The sequence below is a fragment of the Rousettus aegyptiacus genome, unplaced genomic scaffold (assembly GCF_014176215.1).
Source record: "Rousettus aegyptiacus isolate mRouAeg1 unplaced genomic scaffold, mRouAeg1.p scaffold_m13_p_16, whole genome shotgun sequence".
In the NCBI taxonomy this organism is placed as follows: Eukaryota; Metazoa; Chordata; class Mammalia; order Chiroptera; family Pteropodidae; genus Rousettus; species Rousettus aegyptiacus.
Window position 1 is genome coordinate 3066168 of NW_023416291.1, and position 21927 is coordinate 3088094.

General features: G+C 41.3%; 1 protein-coding gene across 2 annotated transcripts in view; it reads left to right on the top strand.

Moving 5' to 3' along the window:
- SPATA5 (spermatogenesis associated 5) overlaps positions 1-21927 on the top strand; it is a 132261-nt gene that overhangs the window by 50196 nt on the left and 60138 nt on the right. For both annotated transcript variants that reach the window (XM_016160227.2, XM_016160228.2), the window contains 2 exons: positions 893-972; positions 9365-9491. In XM_016160227.2, coding sequence (XP_016015713.2) covers positions 893-972; positions 9365-9491 — 207 coding nt within the window. The remainder of the gene's footprint in view (positions 1-892; positions 973-9364; positions 9492-21927) is intronic.

A 21927-nucleotide genomic window follows, 5' to 3' on the forward strand; every position in this document is an offset into this window, starting at 1 on the left:
CTGATGACATGGCCATCATTGATTAAAATGTGAAAAAGGTGACGTGCATTAATGTGAATGTTTTGGTAACAGTTTTACATCTTATGGTCATGACCTTGTGACAAGAAGGCGGGGGGCGTGGCTGCGAGGGGCGCGCGTTGGGCCATCTGGGGCCTGTGCGGCGTCTTCCAGCCCGTCTCTGCGTGCCGCCCCCAGGCTCTCGGGCCAGCCTCCAGTGCTCAGAGTCTGAGTGCCGTCTGGTCCGGCTAGCCTGTGCTCCTCCAAATTTTGGCCATTTTTCTCGTCCTGGCTCTGCATCAGCTGTTAATTCAGAGGAATGAGCAGACGCGTGGCTTTTGAGTTCAGGGGTATTTTATATGCTAAGCTGTGGTCGATTATGTATTTATGATTTTTCTTTTAAACATGTATTTATGATAGTTAATAATAGCTATCTTTTACTAAGCTCTAACTATGTTTCAAGCATTGTGTTAAATGCTTTTAAAATTCAATTCTTAAAATAACCTTCACAGGTTGGCATATATCGTTATCTCCATTTGCTAGATAAGGAAATTGAAGTTCAGACAAGTAGAGCTGTCCGCTGAAAGACGCAGCTGCTGAGAGTGGAGCTGGGGTTTCAGCTGAGATGTCTGATTATGTGACCAGATCGCCTCCCACTCACCTCTGTGAACATGCGGGGCTGTCTCGTCTCCGTTTGCAGGCAAGCGCCGTAGATGAGGATGCCCTCACGTCATTAGGACGTGTGCGGACGTCTGGTGCAGGCTGTGTACAGAGTGGTCGGCCTGATTGACTTGTCATAATGGACTGAGCGCCAAAGACAGTTTCCAGGCCGAAACCAACTACAGAGTTTTTGGAGTGTGCCGGTCTTTAGTTAACATGGCTCTCTTTCCGCCAGGTCTTCCGGAAAGCGAGAGCGGTTGCTCCTTCCATCATTTTCTTTGATGAACTGGATGCCTTAGCGGTTGAAAGGGGCAGGTAAGCAGTACTAATAGGATGGCTGTTAAATATTAACAGTTACAGTATAGAATAAATAGCATTTCTCATACACATTTTATTAATACGTTTGGCCGGAAAGAAAACATTTTTCAATTCATGTAGTTTTTTTCTCTTATAGCCATTAAATTCTTTTATGTTATCACTTCATAATACTTTAGTATACAATTATAAAAAAAGCCTGATATCTATTAAGGGCATTTGAGTTAATTTTTATAGTTCATTATCTATAGTGATCCCTGGCACTATCATAATTTGAGATGTTATAAATACATGATTAAAACCGTAAACAAAGCTCAGTTAAGAATTCTTTCTTGTATGATAAGTAGAACCCAGTTATAATAAAAGACGTATACACAATTTAGTATTCTCTGGATAAAATCAGAGAATCCTAAATAGAACCTAAATCTAAAATATAATTAGGTACAATATAATAAAAATTTGTATTGATAGTTTTGATCCTAAATCTCAGGCAATAAAGACAATCATGTCATTTCAGAACTGTTTACAAGTATGGTTATTTTCCTCTACAAATGTTTAGAGGTCCCTTAAGGCCTGGGTCCTGTAAGTGTTTCCTGTTGGAGAAGGTTAGTTTGTGTGCGTGCCGCACAGCTTCCCGAGGCGGGTGTTGCTTACAGAAGTTTGCGGATGGTCATCGCAGGGCCGGCTCCGCGTGAGTCCCTGCCCTGGCACACCCCTCGTCCCCAGACGGGGCCGCCTCCTCGCAGAAGGGTGTAAGCTGTCACTCGGAATCTTGGGAAGGAGCCGGCCCTGCTCCCCACCCCACCCTCTCCACAGCCTCTAACTGCCCGCCATCCTTTTCATTTTACGGGTTGAAGTATTTGGGCCCTTTTATTACTTCTGAGGTGAAATGGCATGAAAGGTTACTAATAGCTCAAGTTCACATTCATTACAAGAGAAATAAAGGAAGCCAGAGAAGTTGGCTGAAGTAGTGTGACCTGCCACATTTATGTGACATCAGGGACATCTGCTTTTAGAGCTAAAGAGGAACAGGGTGGGACACTTTGTTAAATATAAACCAGATGGGAGGTGGCCTATGTAACAGAGTTCTCATAAAATGCTTTGAAAGAAAATGGTGTGAGAAACCAGACAAAGCGCTCGGTGGAAATATCCTGTTTTTGCTGGCAGTTTGGCTCAGTAGGTGTCTGCAAATGTGTTAGAGACGCTAATGGCCGCAGCATCACTTCCTTCCGGAGCCTGTATAGTGCACAGCCCCACCCCCCAACATCTCCCCCCACCCCCCCCTCTGCTGCAGTGCTTGCTCAGATCAAGCACAAATAAATTCCTTGCAATTTCCTTTGTAAAGAAAAGTTTTGGTCAAGTGAGTTGACATTTCGAAAAGCAAAAATGAGGCTGGTGAGCAAAGGTAATGCCGAAGGTTCAAAGTACAGTAGTTTTGGTTGTACTTCAGCTGCACTAAGTCTTAATAGTTTGTTTTTATAGCCAGGAGAGTCTCATAGAGTAATATTCTATTTTCAGAGTTTTTCCCCCTAATTGATGAGCCAGCATTGTTTTATCTAATTAGATTACTGTTACCTGAAAACTAAAACAAATAAAACCTGCACATGTTTAAATCAAACATAATTTCTAGAAATTGAGGAAAACAGTTATTGATAGATACAAAAAGTATAAAATTCCCAAGATACTGACCAATTTTATGCACTGTTAAATAGAAAACACAGGAAAACATAGAAAAATCTAAAAATCCCGGAAACTAAGAGGCATTTCAACCTAATATTAGGCTATAGAATATCATTGGTTTCATTTGTTCAGTTATCTGTTTTCTTCAGTAACATTCAGATCAAAACCATGCGACAAGTCCAGAAATGACAGAGCATTAGAAGACAGTTTCCTCTCATCAAGCTTTAAATTCCAGATTTAAGATGTCTGACAGGTTGAGCAGAGAATGATGCTTATACTAGTCCTTACTGTCCTGTGCGTGTTAAATCCGTCATTTTGATTGTTATTCAAATTAGCCGTGAACCGGAGGGTTGCAGGTGGCACCATGTGAAGGAACAGAGCCGCACTACCGCTTAGCTTTAGAAGTGCCTGTGCTTTCAGAGAAGGAGGTCGTTTTCATGCTCCTGAAAGCATCTGGTTACAACACTCGTTTCTCCTCCCTGCGGCATTTAAATTCCTTTGAGCCTTGAAAAAGTAAGCCTATCCACTTCTCTTTATCTGTCTGCCCGTTTAAATCATGGGTGTTCTGAATAAGATTTTTTTTTTAATCTTATTTCATATTGTGAGTTGAAGGAAATGTACGATTACCTTTGCACAGTGCTTCAATGAGCTCTGTAACATTTGGGAAAATTGAAAATCTGTCACGTTAGCCCAGCTCTTCGGACACCGGCTAATGGAGGAGGTGAGGCACTGCAGCGGGGAAGGGACCTGAACCGCACCAGTCTGATGATATTAGGCAACACCCACGTGGTGCTCCTTATGCCCCAGACTCTGCCGTAAGTGCGTTACGGGTAAGGAAGAAGCTGGCGAGAAGGCCTCCGCGTTAACGCTCAGTGGGACAGGTGGCTCCTGCACTCCACCCCACCGCCTAGCGAGCTTAAATGTTACCTGTTTCAAGGTTCGCAGTAGGGAAGGGAGAGGCTGGGCAGTAATCATCAGTCGACCCTGTTTTGGGCAGCAGCCCTCTGGTGGGGAGGTGGACGGGGTCCCCGTGCACTGTGTTGTCTTTGCCCAGCCTCCTGACTTGGGCAGTGGCCCCTGACCTAGCTGGAGCTGCCTAGAGCCACTTCCTCTGCCCAGAACACGCCAGCCTGTCATGGATCCTGAATCATCCTGTCAGCTGACGCTGATGCCCTGGTGGTGCCACACCTCTAGCAGAATTAGAAGAGATTTAGAGCTGGGAACGTATCTCTGGAGCTTACAGTCACTTACTGGAGAGGCCCATCTGATGTACTTGGAGTAACTTCCAAATAGGGTGGTTTTCATCGTTTCGGCATCACTCGCCATGTTATGGCCTTTTGCCATGTTAACCTCTGATCACCACAACAGCCCCAGGAGGTGTAGGTCCCAGTCTCGTCTCCATTTTACAGGCGGACATCTTAGGCGTTGGGCGCGTGCATACCTTACGCAGGTCATGGATCACTAGTAGAAGAGTCAGGGTTTGAATTCGGGTATTTCGACTCCAGAGTAGATACTCAGAGCCACCCGTTGGCCCGACTACCACACCGCGGATCCCAGGATTCCGGGTCGAAGTCGTTAACTCACTGACTGTCAAGCACCTGCACTTAGTGTGCGTTCTCCACTGTGGCTTGCGTTGGTATTGGCCCCATCTGTCCAGCGGGGCTGTGGTACGACTCCTTTGCAAGCGTTCTTTCATTCGTGAATGAATAAAGCAGGACCTAGAGAAATTTCCTTGTCTCCTCTAAGCCTGTTTCTTCATTTGCAAAATAGCAATAATAGGAACAAAGGTTATTGGAATTAAATACTTGTAAAGTGCTTCACACAGTACCTGGCATTTCATAATCGCATAAAAAACTTCAGTGTTTCTTATAATTTCTGCATAGGTATTCTTATAGTAATAATTTTCACATAGATAGAGTTATAGTACTAGAGATAGAAATGAATTCTGCCCCAACAGTTTATAATCTAGTGGAAGAAAATGAAGCATTTGGGACATTAGAAGAAGTACTCTACAGGTGACAGGCACCATGATATTTCATCAGTCTAACATGCCATCAGTTAAAAAACATGTCATTATTTCACGTATCGTTAATGAAGAAAAATGCAGCTTTAAACTATGAAATGGTGCTGAGAAATCACCAACTCCAAGAGACTTCCTGATTTCAGAAATTTTAAATATGAAAAAAGTTTATATTTTAGAAATGGAAGAAGGTATTGTTATTGAAGAGAAAGAGAAGATCTCTTTTCTTTATAAAACTAATGCGATTGTATAAAAAAAAATTTGAGATATTGGTCCATGGTTAGAATATAGAAAAGATGATTAAATGAATGGAAAATGGAAACGTTTAAGTGCTCAGTTAAAAGCCGAGTGATACTGTCTGTGGCACTGGAATCTCTGTGACTTTAATAACTTCGTCTTGTTCGGCTGTTTCTGCACTCAATAGAATTCGTTTGCATTTGAGTGGTTGGGGAAAACACTTAAGATGCTCTGAGCCAGCTTTCATTAAAAATGAGGTTTCAGGCTTAGCAGCATTCTGAAACGGGCTCTGAGTTTTAAAATAACGATCAAGAAAGGGGTAGCCTCTTGCAGCATATTCAGAGATTTCAGGTAAATTCCGTGAATTCCAGACACTAAGCACTGTAGAAGAAATTTTTGTAGGTGTCATTTCTCCAAATGACACTTTTCAGGGAGGGTCATAAATTGTTTTAATGGAATTTTTATGGCGGTTTTTAAAATTTCATAAAATCATAAAATTTTATAGCCAGAAAAATTCTTAGAAGTCATCTAGTGCAAGTTTTTATTCTTCGAAAGGAACAGAAGCGTCTGGAATCTAAGAAGGAGCTCAGAGCTCCTCCGTGCCCTCGGCAGGACTGGATCCTGTCTTCTTATTTAGTGCTGCTTGAACTGCCTCTCACACCGTCAAGGTTTGGGATAGAGAAGGTGTGTTCATGTCGGGGTAAAAATTCCCTAATCATTTAAAGAAAATTTGATGTTTAAGAAACTCTAATAATAACCACTTATTAAATACTTTTGACCACTATTATTTTGTATATTTATGTTTCAAGATGCTAAAAATTCAGTGCCTATTTCCTGGTATGCAGTTTTTCCTAATTTATACTCAATCACCTCAGATACAGTTTTCACACTGGTAGACTTTTGATATTAAACAGAAATGCTGAGGAAAACAGCAAAAGAAGAAATGGAAAGTGTGCAGCAGGTTTTTCATTTGAATGATTTCATAACGTACAGCAGGATTCTGTGAATCTTTTATGTTTTGTGCATGTAGATTAAAGGCCTGACTTTGCTGAGAGAGTGGGCCCGTAGCAGCGTTTCGGTAGGAACTGGGAGCTAGTTCTTGTTGCTTAGGACACAGTCAGTCTTACTGTAGCTATCTTCCCTTTAAAGTGAAAGTTAGCTCGGGTTTCACGTGCACCACGAGAAGCGGCCCGGGTCGTGCAGGCCCAGGTGCGGCATTCGCTTGGCTGGCCTCTCGGTCTCTCTCAAGCCTGGGTATTGATGACGAGGGTGTGGACGATAGGTTTTAAGACACAAATTCACATCCCTGCCACTTGAAACTCTTTTATGACGTTTTAAAATGTGTACTAGAAAAACAATTTAAATTGGATGCATGAGATGTTAGTCTGTAATTTAGAAATCATACCAAGAGTTGATGGGGTATTTTACCTTATTGGAGGAGCTGTAAAGGAAATGATTATATCATTTTTGTGAATTTTTTAGTATTGAAAAATAAAATCAATGTACTAATTTCCATCCTGGCAGTGAGATTTCTTTAAGATAGAGGTGGGCACACTTTCTGTAACAAGCCAGGTAGTACCTATTTGGGGTGTTTGGAGCCACACAGTCTTTATTGAAACTGTTCGTTTCTGCTGCTTTAAGTGCAAAACCAGCCATAGCAAGTATGTCATCAAATAAAAATACATTTGGCTGGCCAGATTTGGTCTATGGCTACAGTTTACTGACCCGTTTTAAGATATCATAATGTCCCTTCCGTCCATGGCACCATATAACTTTTGAATAGGAATTATTTGGAAAAGGGGCTTGACCTCGTAAGGGAAAAGAGAATGTTCCGAGAAAGTCTAGCATCAATATTTTCTACAGTTGAACATTTTTTTCCCATTGTCGTGTTGCTTATCTCTAGCAGATAATAAAGTTTTATAAAATCATTTCATTATGTTAGTGATTACATATTTGTTTTTAAACTTTTTCTGGGAGTTGGTTTTGATTTCCTAGGATGTCAGTTTTATGGTTTTTGTTTCCTACTGCAGCTTTGAAATTCAGCCAAAAATATTTCTCAGCCCATAAAACATTTTCACTGCGCTGTTCTCCAGTTAGAGCTCAGTGATCTGTGGACATGAAGGGCAAAGCAGCATGGGCAGTGGGAATCCGAAGACTTCCCTTCACCCAGCCTCCCCTGTGATTTACAGCCGCCATTTCCTCCTACAACTGATAGCAAATTGGACAAGTACGAGCTCACCTTTCTATTTAGAAAGGAGGTGTCAGTCCGTTTCTGAATAAGAATATTTTTCTTAAAAATAATGAATTAAATAACTTAGGTGCTGCATGATACCATCACAGAATCATAGAATTTTAAAGCTAGAGGGACCTATTGATGTATTTAATTCAGCCCCTTCGTTCATGCCTGCCATTAATTATGAAATCCTCTTTATCTCAGCTGGCCAGCACCATGCCTAGCGAAGAAGCCCCAAGATGTTCATTTTTCGAATAAAGGAATGATGGCTCAGGGAAACTAGAGGTTAGGTTCACTCATCCGGTTGTTATCGGAGTCTGATATCACCACGTTGTAGTGTCATTTGTTAATTAGTTTATTTTTAATTAAGCAGAGCTTTCGGAATTTTGTGACCTTCATTTATTTTCATAGCAGCATCATCATCTTCGTTATAAAGACGCATTGGTAAGCTTTGGAATGGATATATTCACCTGTCAAAGAGCTCCAAAAAGAATTAAGGAAGTGCTTAGCAAAGCTTTTTCAAAAGAGTTAGATTATGGCCATCTCATGTACCCAATTTAAATTGTTACATTTTTTTTCTAGAGTGCATTTAAAAATGTCAAAGAGTTACAAACGGTAGACATCGAATCAGCTTTTGTCCACACTCGCTCTGAATGTGGGTCTGGGCTCCCCAGACCGCCGGTTGTGCTGAGGATGCAGGAGTGATGGGCCATCCTTTTGCTGTGGCTGACAGCGGCCGTGAGGAGCATCCCGATCAGGTCGCTGAGCAAGCGCTGGGGGAGCTCGTCGCTGCCCCGGCTCCCCCGGCTCCCCCGTGCGCTCTGTGGAAAGGGCACCGTGTTACCCTCTGCCCAGAAGGCCACGCGGTGGCTCTGGTCTTGGTGCAGGGGCATCTCGTCCAGTCCTTCCTAGGGTGGGTGGGTGCCCATGGCCTAGCTGCCCAAGCCTGTGTCTCGTAGCCACACCTTGTGCGTAGGCCCCGGCTCAGCAACCACCTCCCTGCCACCCACCGAAAAAGAGAGCGTCGTTCACGGAGCAGACGCAAAACAGTAGAAAAGCAGGAAGAGAACTGCTCTTGGCATGGACCCAAGAAGGCAGAGCAATGGGGATCTCCTGGGATTAGTCTCTTTCTTGAGCCCAACATTTCTGCATCGGACACAGTCTTACAGGACCTTCCTGAAAAGTGTTCTGTTGTACCTGTTTTAGAAGGTTTTCCATTTAAATAAACCCACATTTTTTAAAATATAAAAATATTTGAGAAGTATAAAAATATCCCTATCTGAAAGTTTGAACTGTTTAAGGTACATAATTTCTTGACTCTGAGGAGCCAACCTATTATTACTTACTACATTTAAACAGCTAATACACACTTAAGGCTGAAACATAAAGATAATTACCAATGTATATCAATTGCCTCCTAATACATCTTGTCGAAGAAACAAAGTGTCTTAGTTTATTGAGGAGGCTCATTGTTTGGGGGCGCCTGTGGTTAGGAAAGCTTTCTTTAGAGAGCAGAGCTTACCTTAGTGTCATGTCGGTGGTTTTCGTGGCAGAATATGAGGGTTTGAGCAATGTGATGACTAGGGATGTGTTGCGATTTTATTGGTAACAAGATATCTTCGATTTTTCTCATTCGTTCCATTTCTTTGTATGCCTAATGTTTCATGTTGAATTCAGTGTCTAAAGTGTTTATGGTAATGATAATTTTCTATTTGTGAAATGTGAAATTAATTTCACATTCAATTAACATAAATTAACTTTATGTTAATTGAATGTGAAAATGTGTCTGTAAGCCTTCAGCATCTAAAAACGACATTTTAAAAGCCCCTTAAAATTTTATTTTCTTACCTGTGATTTAAAACTTAAAATCAAAATGGAAACAGTTATGTAATATTCAGTTGTTTTTTTCCCTGATAAGTCTCATGTAAAAAGTGCTTATGATAAAACTTTTTAAATAATCTTATCTTCTTCCCAGATCTTTTATATTTGACACTCACTTAGCATTTTATTATTGAAGAAAAAATGAACATGGTTGACAATGGAGGAAAAATGATTTAAACGTTCTTATTTTTTGAATACGATAATTCAAATAATGAATTCTGGAGCATGCATTTTATATTTTGAAATGGGCAGTTTCTCTTCTTATAGGATGTGCGATATTTTTAAGTATAGAATATTTGAAGATAAGTAAACAGTTTTTTAAAACTCTTTTTAACAATCAGTTCTTCAGGTGCCGGGAACGTAGCCGACCGAGTTTTGGCTCAGCTCTTAACGGAAATCGACGGCATCGAGCAGCTGAGGGACGTGACCATCCTGGCGGCTACCAACCGCCCGGACAGAATAGACAAGGTAGGAACGGAGGCATGTGGGCGCCGCAAAAGCAGGAACCGGACCATCCGAGTATGTTATGTTTGTTACTTTCTGATCAGTTTTTCATTTACAGGATATTGAAAGAGTTTAAAGGAAATGGGAGAGAACAGGGAAAAGCTGTTTTGTATGATTTTATCGCTCATAGCTTGACATGAATGAAACTGCTTTGTAGCCTCTCGGATGCCCCTCCCCCACTGCCACATCACATTTTCAGTACCTTTCTCTAGGGAATTGAAATTCTGAGATTCGTTTTTTTGTTTGCTTCATCTGATTTGTTTTTGAGTTTTTAGCAATTTCACTAAAATTAAGGTAAATTTCTAGCTTATAATTACTAGTTAGATTCAGGTTATTATTAATAACTTTCTAAAAGTCTTGGTCCAGCTGTTGCTTTCAGGGTACTTGGAATAAAAATGACCACGGATTATATTCCTGTAAGAATTGACTTTATAGCTCGATTGCATTAAGTCCAGCTATATAGGTACAAAATTAACCTTTCAGGCTATTGCTACCACTCCCCCCACTCCCAGATCATAATTTAATGTAGGAGTCAACTAAATTTTAAGTGTCTAATTTATACTTAATGTATAATTTTTTTTTTTTAACCAGGATTTAAATTGAGAGTAAAACTTTACTCCCGGAGCATGAACCAATTTCTCTTTTTCTGTTCACATTCTCTGACTTTATGGGCTCCTCCCACCCTGTGCGCGCGCACACACACACACACACACTTTCAGTTTAAAAAATGGGATTTAAGAAATGACCCTTTTAAAGATTTGGAAAGAGCTTGTATATGGAAAGAGAGCCTTGCTTTCATTCCCGTAGGCATTTTGCTGTGTGGTAAAGACCCTTCAGTCAAATTCAAAGGTAAGAAAGCTTTGAATAGACGTTCCCTTTCTGACGCGGTGTTTTATAGGCAGCTCGCTAAGGGGTCTGCGCATTGGTAGGGTCTGGGTGAGTGCCCAGGCATCAGCATCTCCGACGTTCATGGAAAGGGGGGCTCTATGTGACTGAGGTGAGAGGGGGTGTGTTAGGAGAGTCCTTGATGATGGCTTAGCCACACCTTTTGGTTTCACAAATAAAGGCTCCAAATCCAGACAAATCATCTTTCTCCTGGTAAGAGTGCATTGTATCTTTGTGACATTTGTCTCCTGGTGACACTGTGACTGATGAATTCCGAAATTTCTCAGGTTTCCTTCTCTGCACTGCCTGATTTAACAGTGCTCTTCTTTGGTTTCTTATTATTGTGCGTCCTCAGTGTCAGATACGTTTCTTGAAATAGGACTTTGGGCTTAAGATAAACTCTTGGTTCTTCTCAGTCAGGCTCTGCCGCTCAGCCTGGTCAGTGCTTATGTTTTCTCTTGCTGCATGACGCGTCATCTCAGCTTCAGCCGGCCACACTGCACCTTCATTAGTGTTTCTGTAGGCAGCTCAGAATCTGGGCGCGGCGTGATGGAGCTGTCTGCCCACGGACTCCCTCAGGCCCGAAAGCCGGGCGTTGGCCAGACTCCCTTCTCACCAGGGGCTGGAACTCCTCTGCGAGGCTCGAGGCTCGCTTGGTTGTGGCAGAATCCAGTTCTCCTTATCATAGGCCTAGGCGCCGAACTTCCTTACCAGCTTCGGCTGGGAGCCATCCCAGCTCCTGGACACCACGCGCGAGGCCCCTTCCATCTTCAGGGACTGCAGTGGAGCATCTCCGTCAGGTTTAACCCCTCGTGCTTTTACTCCCATTGCCAGGACAGTCCACCTCCAAGACAGCTAATTCAACCTTCATCATATTTGCAAAAGCCCTTCACAGTGGCACCCAGACTAGGGTTGGATCAAGTCGCCGGGAGGTGCGTGGGCACCAGGGGCCAGAATCTTGTGGCTGTGCTGGACCTCTGCCACCGTGCTCTTCAGCTTTTCCCCGCGGCCCCCACCCGGACTCTCTTCTGGCCCCTAGAACAAATTCTGACCCTCCAAGACCAGCCTGTTTGTGCCTGTCATGTGGTTCGTACTGAAATGTCCTTATTCTGGGGAATTCACTGTCCTTTCTCAATGTGGCATTTCTCCTTGTCCAGATATGTCTTCAAATTATACATGTAATCTCCTTTAAAGCAGAAAAGGGTAAATGAAATTAAATTCCTTGTTTAAAGGATACAGTTGTTCGTGTTCTTTATGTGTGCAGCATGTAAGTCTGTTATCGAATACAGTGGAATTGTCCATTTCAATGTTTTGCTGCTTTCCGTGAGACCCGCTGGACCGCAAGCGTCGTGCTTTACGGTAGCCTGTAAGTTATCCTAGTTTTTACCCACACCTGGTACAAAAGAGCTTGAGAAATTTTTAAGACAAACCTAGACATTACAAGTTATTCTTGGGCCACCCCAAGGTTTGGGGGCCTTTTTTCAGCTCATCTTAGCATAAGTCAGAGCCCCCGAGGCAGGCGCCTTCCGTCTTCTTTGGGGCACATCAGTCTGTGGGTGGCGCGGGTCTCTTAGAGAAAACGCTGCACCAGGCTTTGGGCAGAGCTTGTCTCCAGAGCAGGAGACTGAGGGGATGGAGTGGTTCTCCGTTTTCGCCTGCTGGGGTTGTTTTGCATTGCTGTTAGTGTGTCTCACCTGCTGATGTATCTGCCTTGGAAGGCAGGTGCTGTGCTCCATAACCAGCGGCCCATCAGTGACAGTCTGCAGCGTCACGGACTTTGAGAAATTAAAGTTTGAGAAATATCTTGCCAAAATTCTAGTCATTTTTGATCTTTTATGAAATTTTACCTTTATTCCCTCAGTTCTAAAAACACCTAATTGTCCAAAATAAGTGTTTAAGAGCCAGTATTACTACACACCGTTCACATCTCTTGGCTAATTAACCTTTGCTTCAGGAGCCTTCAGAGAAAAGTGCAAACGTATGTAATCGTATGTGTGTGTTTTTGTGTGTGTTTGTATGAATGTCTCTGCATATATGCAAATACATACATATACACACACATATGCATACTTTGATTAGTTCTTAAAAATTAGAAGTCCATGTTTTTTAACCAATTAATTTTGGATGAGTGCATTGAAACTAAGATATTGAAAGTGTTCGCTAGTTAGATATAAAGCCCTAGTTTTACATGGTCAGGAGGAATCTAAAAATCTTTAATTTACTGTTCAAATTTTTGAAAAATTATAATGTTTAATTTGTAATAGATAAAAATAAAATTATTACTCCCAGCAAAACGTAAAATGGGTAAATGGGGGAAAGTGTTTTTAAGAATGGTTTCCAGATCATTATCAGATATACCGTGTTTTCAAATACAACTTAGAATGTGGTACATTGAATCATGGTCTAAATGTCTGTGTCCTATTTGCAGTTGTGCAAAAAGAAAAAAAAAACTTGAAATAATTAGTGACTTTGTAAAAAATATTTTAATCATTATCAGGTAGAATCTCATATTCATGTGGAATATGACTTTTTTTTTTAAACTATGTTTTCGTTACTACTCACATGAGATGTGATATATCAAAAGTCTATTTCCTGTCCAGATTTTATTTTTTCTCTGAAGAACTATTAGGGAGATTGTGTAATAATACTTTTAAAAAATTTTCGGCACATATGTGATTAAAACATGGTGTTCGAAATGTGCCCCAAATGTGCTGAGAAAAACAAAACAGTTTTAAGAGACAATTAAAAAAAAAAAAGATTTCCTGTTACGAAATGAATGGACATAGTTTTCCCCACCTGCCTTGTCTGGGGAAAACTGTAAGTAGGAAGAGAATAAATGACAGAAGAATTAAAGTAAATTTCATGTGCTTGTGCTAAAAGGTATTTTGCTCTTAGCCTAAAACTGTAAAGAAAATGAAAGGACCGTTTTAGTGTTGAAGAAATAACACATTTGGTCTAAGTTTGGCCATGTTTGATTCAAGTGTGTGTCCAGCGTGCTTTATGCTGTTCACAAGCTTTTCTAAAGATTGTTTAAATGTATTGATTGCATAAACTTTCTGAAGATAAATTTCATATGAGTCAATAACATAATGAGCTTAAAATAAATCAAAAATAGTAGGAAGGGTGTATTAACTTCTTGTTCTTAAAAGTTCTTTTAATATTGAATCTTTTAAAATACATGTTCTTGGACTAAATAATTATGTTTTCCAACTAAATGACTCGCCAAAATCCATAAATGTAGAAATGTAGTTTGTTTATTATATGAATAATGTAAATATTTATCTATGGCACCTGAATCTTAAAAATTCCATTGGTTTTTGCCTTTTTGTAGTGGTGAGTTGAATGCCCTTTTCAGTATTCGTCATTATTGGGATTTTTTTGGGCTTGTATATTTAACTTTTTGAGAAGTTAAAATTACATTTAAATATATTTGTTGATGTCAACATGCAAATAAGTCGTTTAGTCTTTTATTAGAGAAAGCAGAATAACAAAATATAATTCCTACTGCCCTGGATAACCAAGTTCTGAAATAAATTATTTCTTTCAAGACTGGAGAGAACTGGGAGGGCTCAGTAGTGCCGCTGGCCGTGTGATGCGCCGAGCGCGTCATCCAGGTCCTACCCTCGCTTCTCCGGCCTCCGCTCACGCGCCCACGCTGACGGGGACCTGTTCACGCGGGAAGCAGACCGCTCGTCCGCGGCTCAGGCTGTTAGGAGGTTCTTCATTCTGCTGAGCCAGCAGCTGTTTATCTCCCTAAAGCTGCGACACAGCGGCCTGATTTTATTCCAAGATGCTGTAAAGAAAAATTTTCAATTTCTCTTACATATGGTTCTTTTTATCTTTGAAAACTGTTATGTTGTCTTGTCTTTACATCGTCTCACCAACCAGTATTTTCTTCTCTGGCCTTGACAGCTCGTTGTATTTCATAGGATTCTCTTATTCCATCCTCAGCATTTTTTATCCTTTTCTCCTTAAACTGCTGTCCATTTGTTCCTTTCCCTCACAGATTGCGGCGTCCACGCGAATAGAGGCTGTGGTCTCTAGCTCGGACCATAGTGGGCACTGAGTGCCTTTAATGGGAAGGCTGCTTCCGCTGATGCCTTCCAGGGTCCTGTTAGTTTATTTGCCAGCTGAGTCAACACTGTAGCCTGCTTTTGAATTTAGAGTCATCAATTACAAAACAAAAACAAAACTGAAAAGTCCAGGTGTTCCTGAGGCGTCTTCTGCTAAGTGATCACTTCCCCGCATGGGGCTTGTGCTGTTAATTCAAGTCTGAGAAGATGAGCGACGTACAGTCAGACCTACAAGTCTTCCCTCAAGTTCAGCTCCTGGCTTCTCCCGATTTCCATGTGCTCCCCAGGTGGTCTCTTCCTCAAGGCCAGGTGGTTTCCCAGTGGTGTCCATGGAGGCAGCTGCAAGGGCCTCAGGCTTAGGAACAGAGGAATTAAATCTTACCAAATTCGTCTTGATAGATTTGATAGATCTTTCTAAGTTGTCGAGTGTGGGAGCCTGCTTCTGCCATTTTCTGTGTCTCTCATATGCATCGATAGCAGAGGCAGTATATTTCTTATATGCCAAGAGGAATTCGTATAGCTTCCTGACTTTTTGAAAAATGGTTTAACATGTAGTCTAGGACCCCTAATTTAGGTGAGCTTCATGGACATTTAATTGGCAGACAGATAGTCAGGGGGTGTTTCTGAAGAGTTAGCAAAGAGAACCCTGAAGAGAAATGGATGATTAAGATTGCTCAGGGGGGAAGAAGAGCTGAAAGTAAAATTTACCTAATTTACCTTAAGAATACATATTTGGGTAAAGAAACACTTTGTTTTCTTTGACAGAAGTAGCCAAGACACTAAATTTGGTGGAATGTAGATAAATTTCTTAACTCTAAGGCTTCATATACTGTTAAAATGAAGATTTCAGAATTAATCTGGTTTAAACCTCATAGGTATTTAAAATAGATAAATTTTTTAGCTTTAAAACAATGCTGAATATGTAATTTCCTCATTTACCTTCACTTATTTATAGCTGCACTTTCATAAATTTATGCTATTAGAAGTATCATGTGAGGAGTTTTGTAATTTTCAGATTTGAACGTTTCGTTAATGTTGTGGGCTCCGCCGTTCCCAAACCTTAGTATTTCTGGGTGACTTTTTGGAGTGCGTGTAGCACTGCAGAGGGGCTTTTGCATATCATAAGCAGCATAACCGAGGAAGAGAGTCTAGAGGACACGGAGATCGGCACATGGAACCGATGACAGAGGCGACAAGGACAAAGTGGGATAGAAAGGCCCGAGGCGGACCGCGAGAAGCAGGCGTGGGAGAGACGGGGCAGGCAGACGCAGGGGCCGGCTTGGCCCCTGCCTCTGGCCCTGCTGCTGCTCGCCCTGTGTGCTCTGAAGTTAGTTAGCTGCTCTGGGCCTCCGTTCCTGTACCTGTCAGAAATGTGACTAGATAATCCCTGATATATCATTCACGTTCTATGATTCTCTTTCATGACACAGGCACGGATAATAATAGAGACTCAAAATGCTACATAAAAGGATGCTAAAATATTTACTGAACCAATTTCTGAGGTTTTTGTTTCATTTTGTTTTTTTTTTTTTTAAAGTTTTTTCAGGTACCACCTTCCCAAACTTTCTTGTTATTGAAAAGTTCCTTTCTTCAAACAGATTATGAAGCAAGCAGATATTATCCAGGTGTGCAAAAATGGCTTTGCTTTTTAACCACTTGATTGTCATAAATGTTGGTGGGGGTGAGCCGTAAATCAGCCTCAGGGCTGCTGTTGTGTAATAAAAACCTTGGTTGACAGTTGAAGAACAGGTAAATTTTTCACTGAAAATTTATTACTCTTTGAAAAAGGAAAACTTGCCGAGCTGCATATTTTCTCCTTTCACAGATGTCCAATCAGCCTGTAGTACTTTGGTCTATATAATATTTTTAAAATGTCTATGAATGTAAAAACAACTTAGAGTTAGAAGAGAAATGTCTAACTATATGATTATTTAAAGTTAATTCACTTTTAAATTTCAAAAAGCTTCTAGATTCCCATATTTGATAGCTAATGTTTCGTGTAGCCAAGAACTAAATCCGAAGCCACGTATTGAATGTTTTAAAGGCAGTGATGGAAAGGCTAATTTGGTATTTTTAAGGTGCATAGAGAGTATGAAGAATAATGTGCCGATTTTGTGCACATTTCATTGTGACATTTTATTCTGTGTGTGTGTGAGACATATGTTTAAAGTATTATAATTATAAAGCATGAGCAGCTTCAACCTCGTCTGCAGTGTTGGCCTGGCATGTACATCAGAGTAGATTTGGAAAAATGAACCTTAGCCCTCATACTCTCCAGCCTCTCATCTGTTCTCTTGCCAATAATTTTGGTCTTGCAGTAACTCTTTTTTGACACCAGGTGGAGATGCTCACCTGAAATGGTTCCTGAGTGCAGGGTCTGCTGCTTTCACAGGCTTCCCTCGGCCAGCCGGAGGGTGAGCAGCTTCAGGAAATGGGGGGAACTGGCTTTGCTTTGAAAAATAATAGTTGAAATGTGTGCGTGTCCTACCAGGTAATTTATTTAACAGGTAACAGTTTAAATCTAAATGTAGATTATGTAAGTTTGGGGAGGGAGGAGATGCGGACGTTGGGAAAAGGGCAAGCTGACCAGTGGGGAGAGAACGGGCAGTCATTAGGTGTGTGCTGTGCACCGGGCACGTGCTGGCTGAGTTACACATGATGTCCACTGACTCTGGACAAATACATGCACTTCGTACGTATCTTACACGATGCCGTCGTAGTCCTTGGCGCAGTGAATTGAGCAAAATGAGTAGTGCTCTATGTGAAAACCGTAGTATGCCTTCAGCCAGTAAAATAGCTTTTTTCACAGTCTGTCAGTCTTTCCTTCAAAAAGAGAAAGAGAAAGAGAGAAGAGGGAGAAGAGGAGAGAGAAGCGGAATTCGTGTGTTGTTATTGGAATTGTGTTTTGCTTTGTTCATTTGAGTTGATTAGGATGGAACAAAATTAGCAAGCAGATCACAAACATACCTTAATGCTCACAGGAAAACCGAACGAAAGACTTAAGGCAATTAGACAGATACAGAATAAACTAAGCAGAGATTGGAAAACGCCTTTGTTCTCTGCCTGTTTAAGTAAAGTTTTATTGGAACACAGCCACGCCCATTGCTGCATAGACTGTTGGGCAGATAAGATGAAAGTATTTGCTATTCGGCTCCTTAAGAAAAGTTTGCTGACCCCTAAACTAAATTTTTGAACCTAAACTATTCAGGTAAACTGTTTATTGGTTCGGATTGAGTCAGTCACCAAATATTTATTGAGCACCTGTTATGTGCCGGGCCACGTGATGGGTGATGGAGAGGCAAAAACAAACATGACCTACAAAAACGTTTGACTTTCTTTTCTCGTACCCAGTTATGACACATGTTGCCAAAGCTAATAGGGATGATAAGAGCTAGGACATACTCATGAGGCAGACCTCACCTGCCCGAGGCCATGGTAGTCCTGCACCTCCGGACAGCTGCCACGGCTGTCGCCCGGCACCGTAGATGGTCCGGCTCCTTGTCTCTCTCTGGCTCTCTCGATCCCGCTTTGAGCTGCTCACTTGTTTATTCTGGAATGTTCATCCCCATAGCTCCCTTTTTTGCAGGGCTCACTGTCGCTTTACCGTGAGCCCCGGCAGGCAAGGCGCCTGTTTCGTCCCCTGCCGGGCGCAGCGCAGGGGCGCAGTTCGGAGGAGACACTTGCCTCGCGTGGCTTCCAGCCGGCCGCGTCAGTGCCTTTGGAAAGCAGCGGCATTTCATGTCTGCTGTAATTTGCGGATTCAAAATGAAAATAATTTGCAGAGCTAAGGAGTGTGTCTTTTAAGTTTATTTTACATGTCCTTCACTGAGAATGCTGGGATTTCCTATCGCTTACCTCCTCACTGTCACTGGTTATGCACTGTTCACGTGGTTTCTTTTCGGGGGGCGGGGTGATAAATGTTTAGTGAAAGACAGTTTGGGTGGTTGAGTGATGTGTTTGTTGACTGGAGAGATGCACGTTGAGACTGATAAGGCTTTGTCAGCAATTCCACCAGCCTTGCGGAAGTGACACGGTTGTGCGTTTAGTCACCATTGAAACAATTAAGGACAATTCCTCATAAAACTTCTCTTCTTTTAGTTACGTTCGTGAGTGTATTTTGGTGACGGTTGATGGCCCTGCCTACAGAGTTTGCAAAATTAGTAAGAACAGTGGTCCGCAGCCAGGTTTCTGCGAACTGGTATTTCACATTCACGTTTGTGCCCTGAACCTGGGCTCCTTCAGGCAGAGAGAATAGCCACGTGTTCTCATAAGCAACGAGGGTGTTCTTTTTGGAAAACAGAAGTTAAAATGTAGTCTAGACAAAAGTATAATGTGTATATGGAAGTTTATATGTAGATCTACCTAGATATATATGAATAAATGAATATTATGTGCTTTTGTACGTTTCACCCCAGGATTTTTTCTTAGAAATTATATTTGAAATGGAAAATAAGAAAGCAAAGTTGAGTACATGAGGAGAATCAGAAAAGTCCAGAAATCATACTCAAAGCTAAGAAGAATTCCTTCCCTTCAGGTTGAGCAGGCATACAGCGGCCCTGACGTTCTTAGGGCCCTGCCAAGTGGTGCTTCTGTATGGCTTGGAGAGGAGAAAATCGATGTCCAGAGAGGCGGAGTAGCTCGCAATGGCTCTGACCCAATGAGGAAGAAAGGCACATCGTAGGGAAGGGAACAGTCTCTCTGGACACCTGCTGCTTTATTTTCCAGCCCGTCCATTTCTCCCGTGTTGTCCTGATGTGCCACCCAAGGATTGCCCTGTGTGCTTCGTTTAAAAATTTCACATTTTACAAAATTTTGCATTTTACAACATTCACGCTGTAGAGTTTTAAATTTTTTATTTTCTTAACGTAATGTGCTTTTAAATTACCCTAGGAGAGAGTTATACAACAGGAAGTGATTTCCCAGTCCTGGGTGTGGTCCGTGGAAGGGGTAGACACCTCCTCGTTTGTCATTTAAAGTCAAAGCCATTGCTCTCCAATTTTAGGTCGATATGTATTCTTTTGTTTTACCTCTGTCATCCCCATGATATTTATTAGGCCTTATATAGCCATGTGTAATCACTATGATTCTAAAGTTTGTTTCTGTTTAAAATATTTGATGTCTCAGAGTTTTTAAATAAAAATATTGTGCATGAAGGAATTACCCAAAGGACGTTTAGTAGTTTAGTACGCAGGTTGACTGCTAAAGAGGCTGGCTAGTTACATGGGACCTTTTATCACTCACCGGGATTAGCATGCAGTGTTGGCCAGGAAATGGGGATGACTTCCTCCTGCAGCCCTTCACTTAAGATTCGCATGCAGCTTTTCTAAATGCAGTTGTTTAGTTGTCCAAGGATACTTTGCCTTGCTTAATGAATTTTCCTTTTTTAGAGCATTAATAACGTACTGTCTTTACTGTGATTTTAGGATATATTACCTGGAATCCTTGTCTTCTGGTTTAGTGTAAAACTGTCTAGCACAGATCATATCACCTAAATTTTTGGATAGCCCTCAGATTTTACATTGACTAAGACAATGCAAAGGACTTATTAAGCTTTCGATTTGATGAAAAGACTGAGAAACCACAGGGCAGTGAATAGAGATACATTAAAGTCTCGTGGTGGTGTATGAAAAAGAGCACTAGTCTTGAGAATGGAAATTCAGGTTTTAGGTTATATTTAATCCTGTAATTTTCAAATGACTCCGTATGGCTGCCCCCATCCCTACCTCTTACTCGTCACAAATTAACTTTTCCCCTTTTCTAGAAGATCATAAAGCCAAGAAAAAGTGAAAGGTCAATTGTAATAACACACGGAAGGTGTTTTGTACATACATAAATGCTATATGAATGCTAGTTCTTATTTAAACTGTTATTGTAGTAGGAGGACATCGTGAGTGCCGTCGACACCGGAGATGGCCTCGAAGCGACCGCCGTCGAATGCTCGGCGCACACCGGGTGGGTCCGGAGCGCCGGCCGTCAGCGCTCCCGAGACTCCTGTCGGATGGACGGTCTTTCTCCTTGGTTTCAGAAGCATTCGATCAAGGTGGCTTAATATTGATATTTCGTTATTTCCTGTAATTGCCAAAAAGAAATTATAGGATCCTGCTGAAGGTAAATAAGGAGATAAAGAAAAAAAATGATGAGCCGAATTGTTATTATTTATCGGCCTTAAGTGTTCCTCAGATCGTCGAGATTAGATGGCAGGCAGGGACGCAGCCTCTTGAGTTTCTTTATGTCTGTCTGTCACATCGATGACCGTCACGTCGGACAGTAACACGGCCCAGTGTGGTTTCCGATTTTTTTATAGTCCACATTTGTTAACGTGTCATGTAAGTCTCATGAAACTTAATTATTTCCATCATTCACATTTCAGTTTCTCTTCCATCAGAGGCTAGTGACATGGAGTCATTTTGCCTGAATGGTTGATTAAAATCAAAACGTGGAGAATAGAAACTTAAATCCAGAATAGTGATTTTTTAAATTCTTTATTCAGTTCCCAAGCATAAACATTTTTTGTTATTGTTTTCACGGCTTTAAAAATCCTTCCAGAAGCGTTTCCAGGGCACAGAAACTATGTTTAGGTTTTCCCTATGTGCTTCCTGATTTTTTTCATTTTGCGATACTGAATTTGCCATTTACTTTTGGTGAAGTCGATATCTGTATAATGCCTTTAAATTCTTATTTCTTGGAATTAATGCAAGTACATCGATGGCCTTTAGTGGTCAAATCTGGTTTGTAATCTACTATAATTTGGTTACTGGGGGCTGGTAGGGCATCATTCATATATTTATAGTTCTTTTTCATGTATTTACAACTATTCGATGATTATGATTGACCTTTTTCTCTAATCCATTTAAAACTTCATGGAAGTAAGGCTCTGTATGAATACTTATCTCTCGGTATGTGCATTTTCTTGCATTTATTTTCATTGGTTTTAAAAAGATGGTTCATCGCAAAGCTTTGCTTGAGGTCTTTGCTGGGAGGATGATTTAGACAGTTGGAGAGTGTTGCTTGCTTTACTATTTATCATTTTCCCAGACAAATCCATGGAGACAGGCTGCTGATAGGACAGGAGAAAAACAACAAAAACAAGTGCAGTGCTTTGGCCTGGAACTGAATCGCATTATCTCTGCTGTCAGCTGGAGTCTCTGCTCGCTTACCCAGACAATCTCCCCGGGGATTAAAACTTCCCCCTGCATTAGTGATAGCCTTTAGTGTGCTGCAGCCTCATATCCAGTTTAAAAAATCTAGCTGTAAACAGTTTTTAATAGCTTGCAAAATCCTCACCAGTTTAACATTCAGGGAGAGTGATTATGCTGATGAATCAAACAGGAGTGTCAATAATTAAGTTGCTTATCACCTGGATTTCATGTTTAGTTTTTAGCTCCTCACAATCACCAACTTTGGGTCTGATTTGGAAAACTCACATTTTGTTGTCTTTGTCA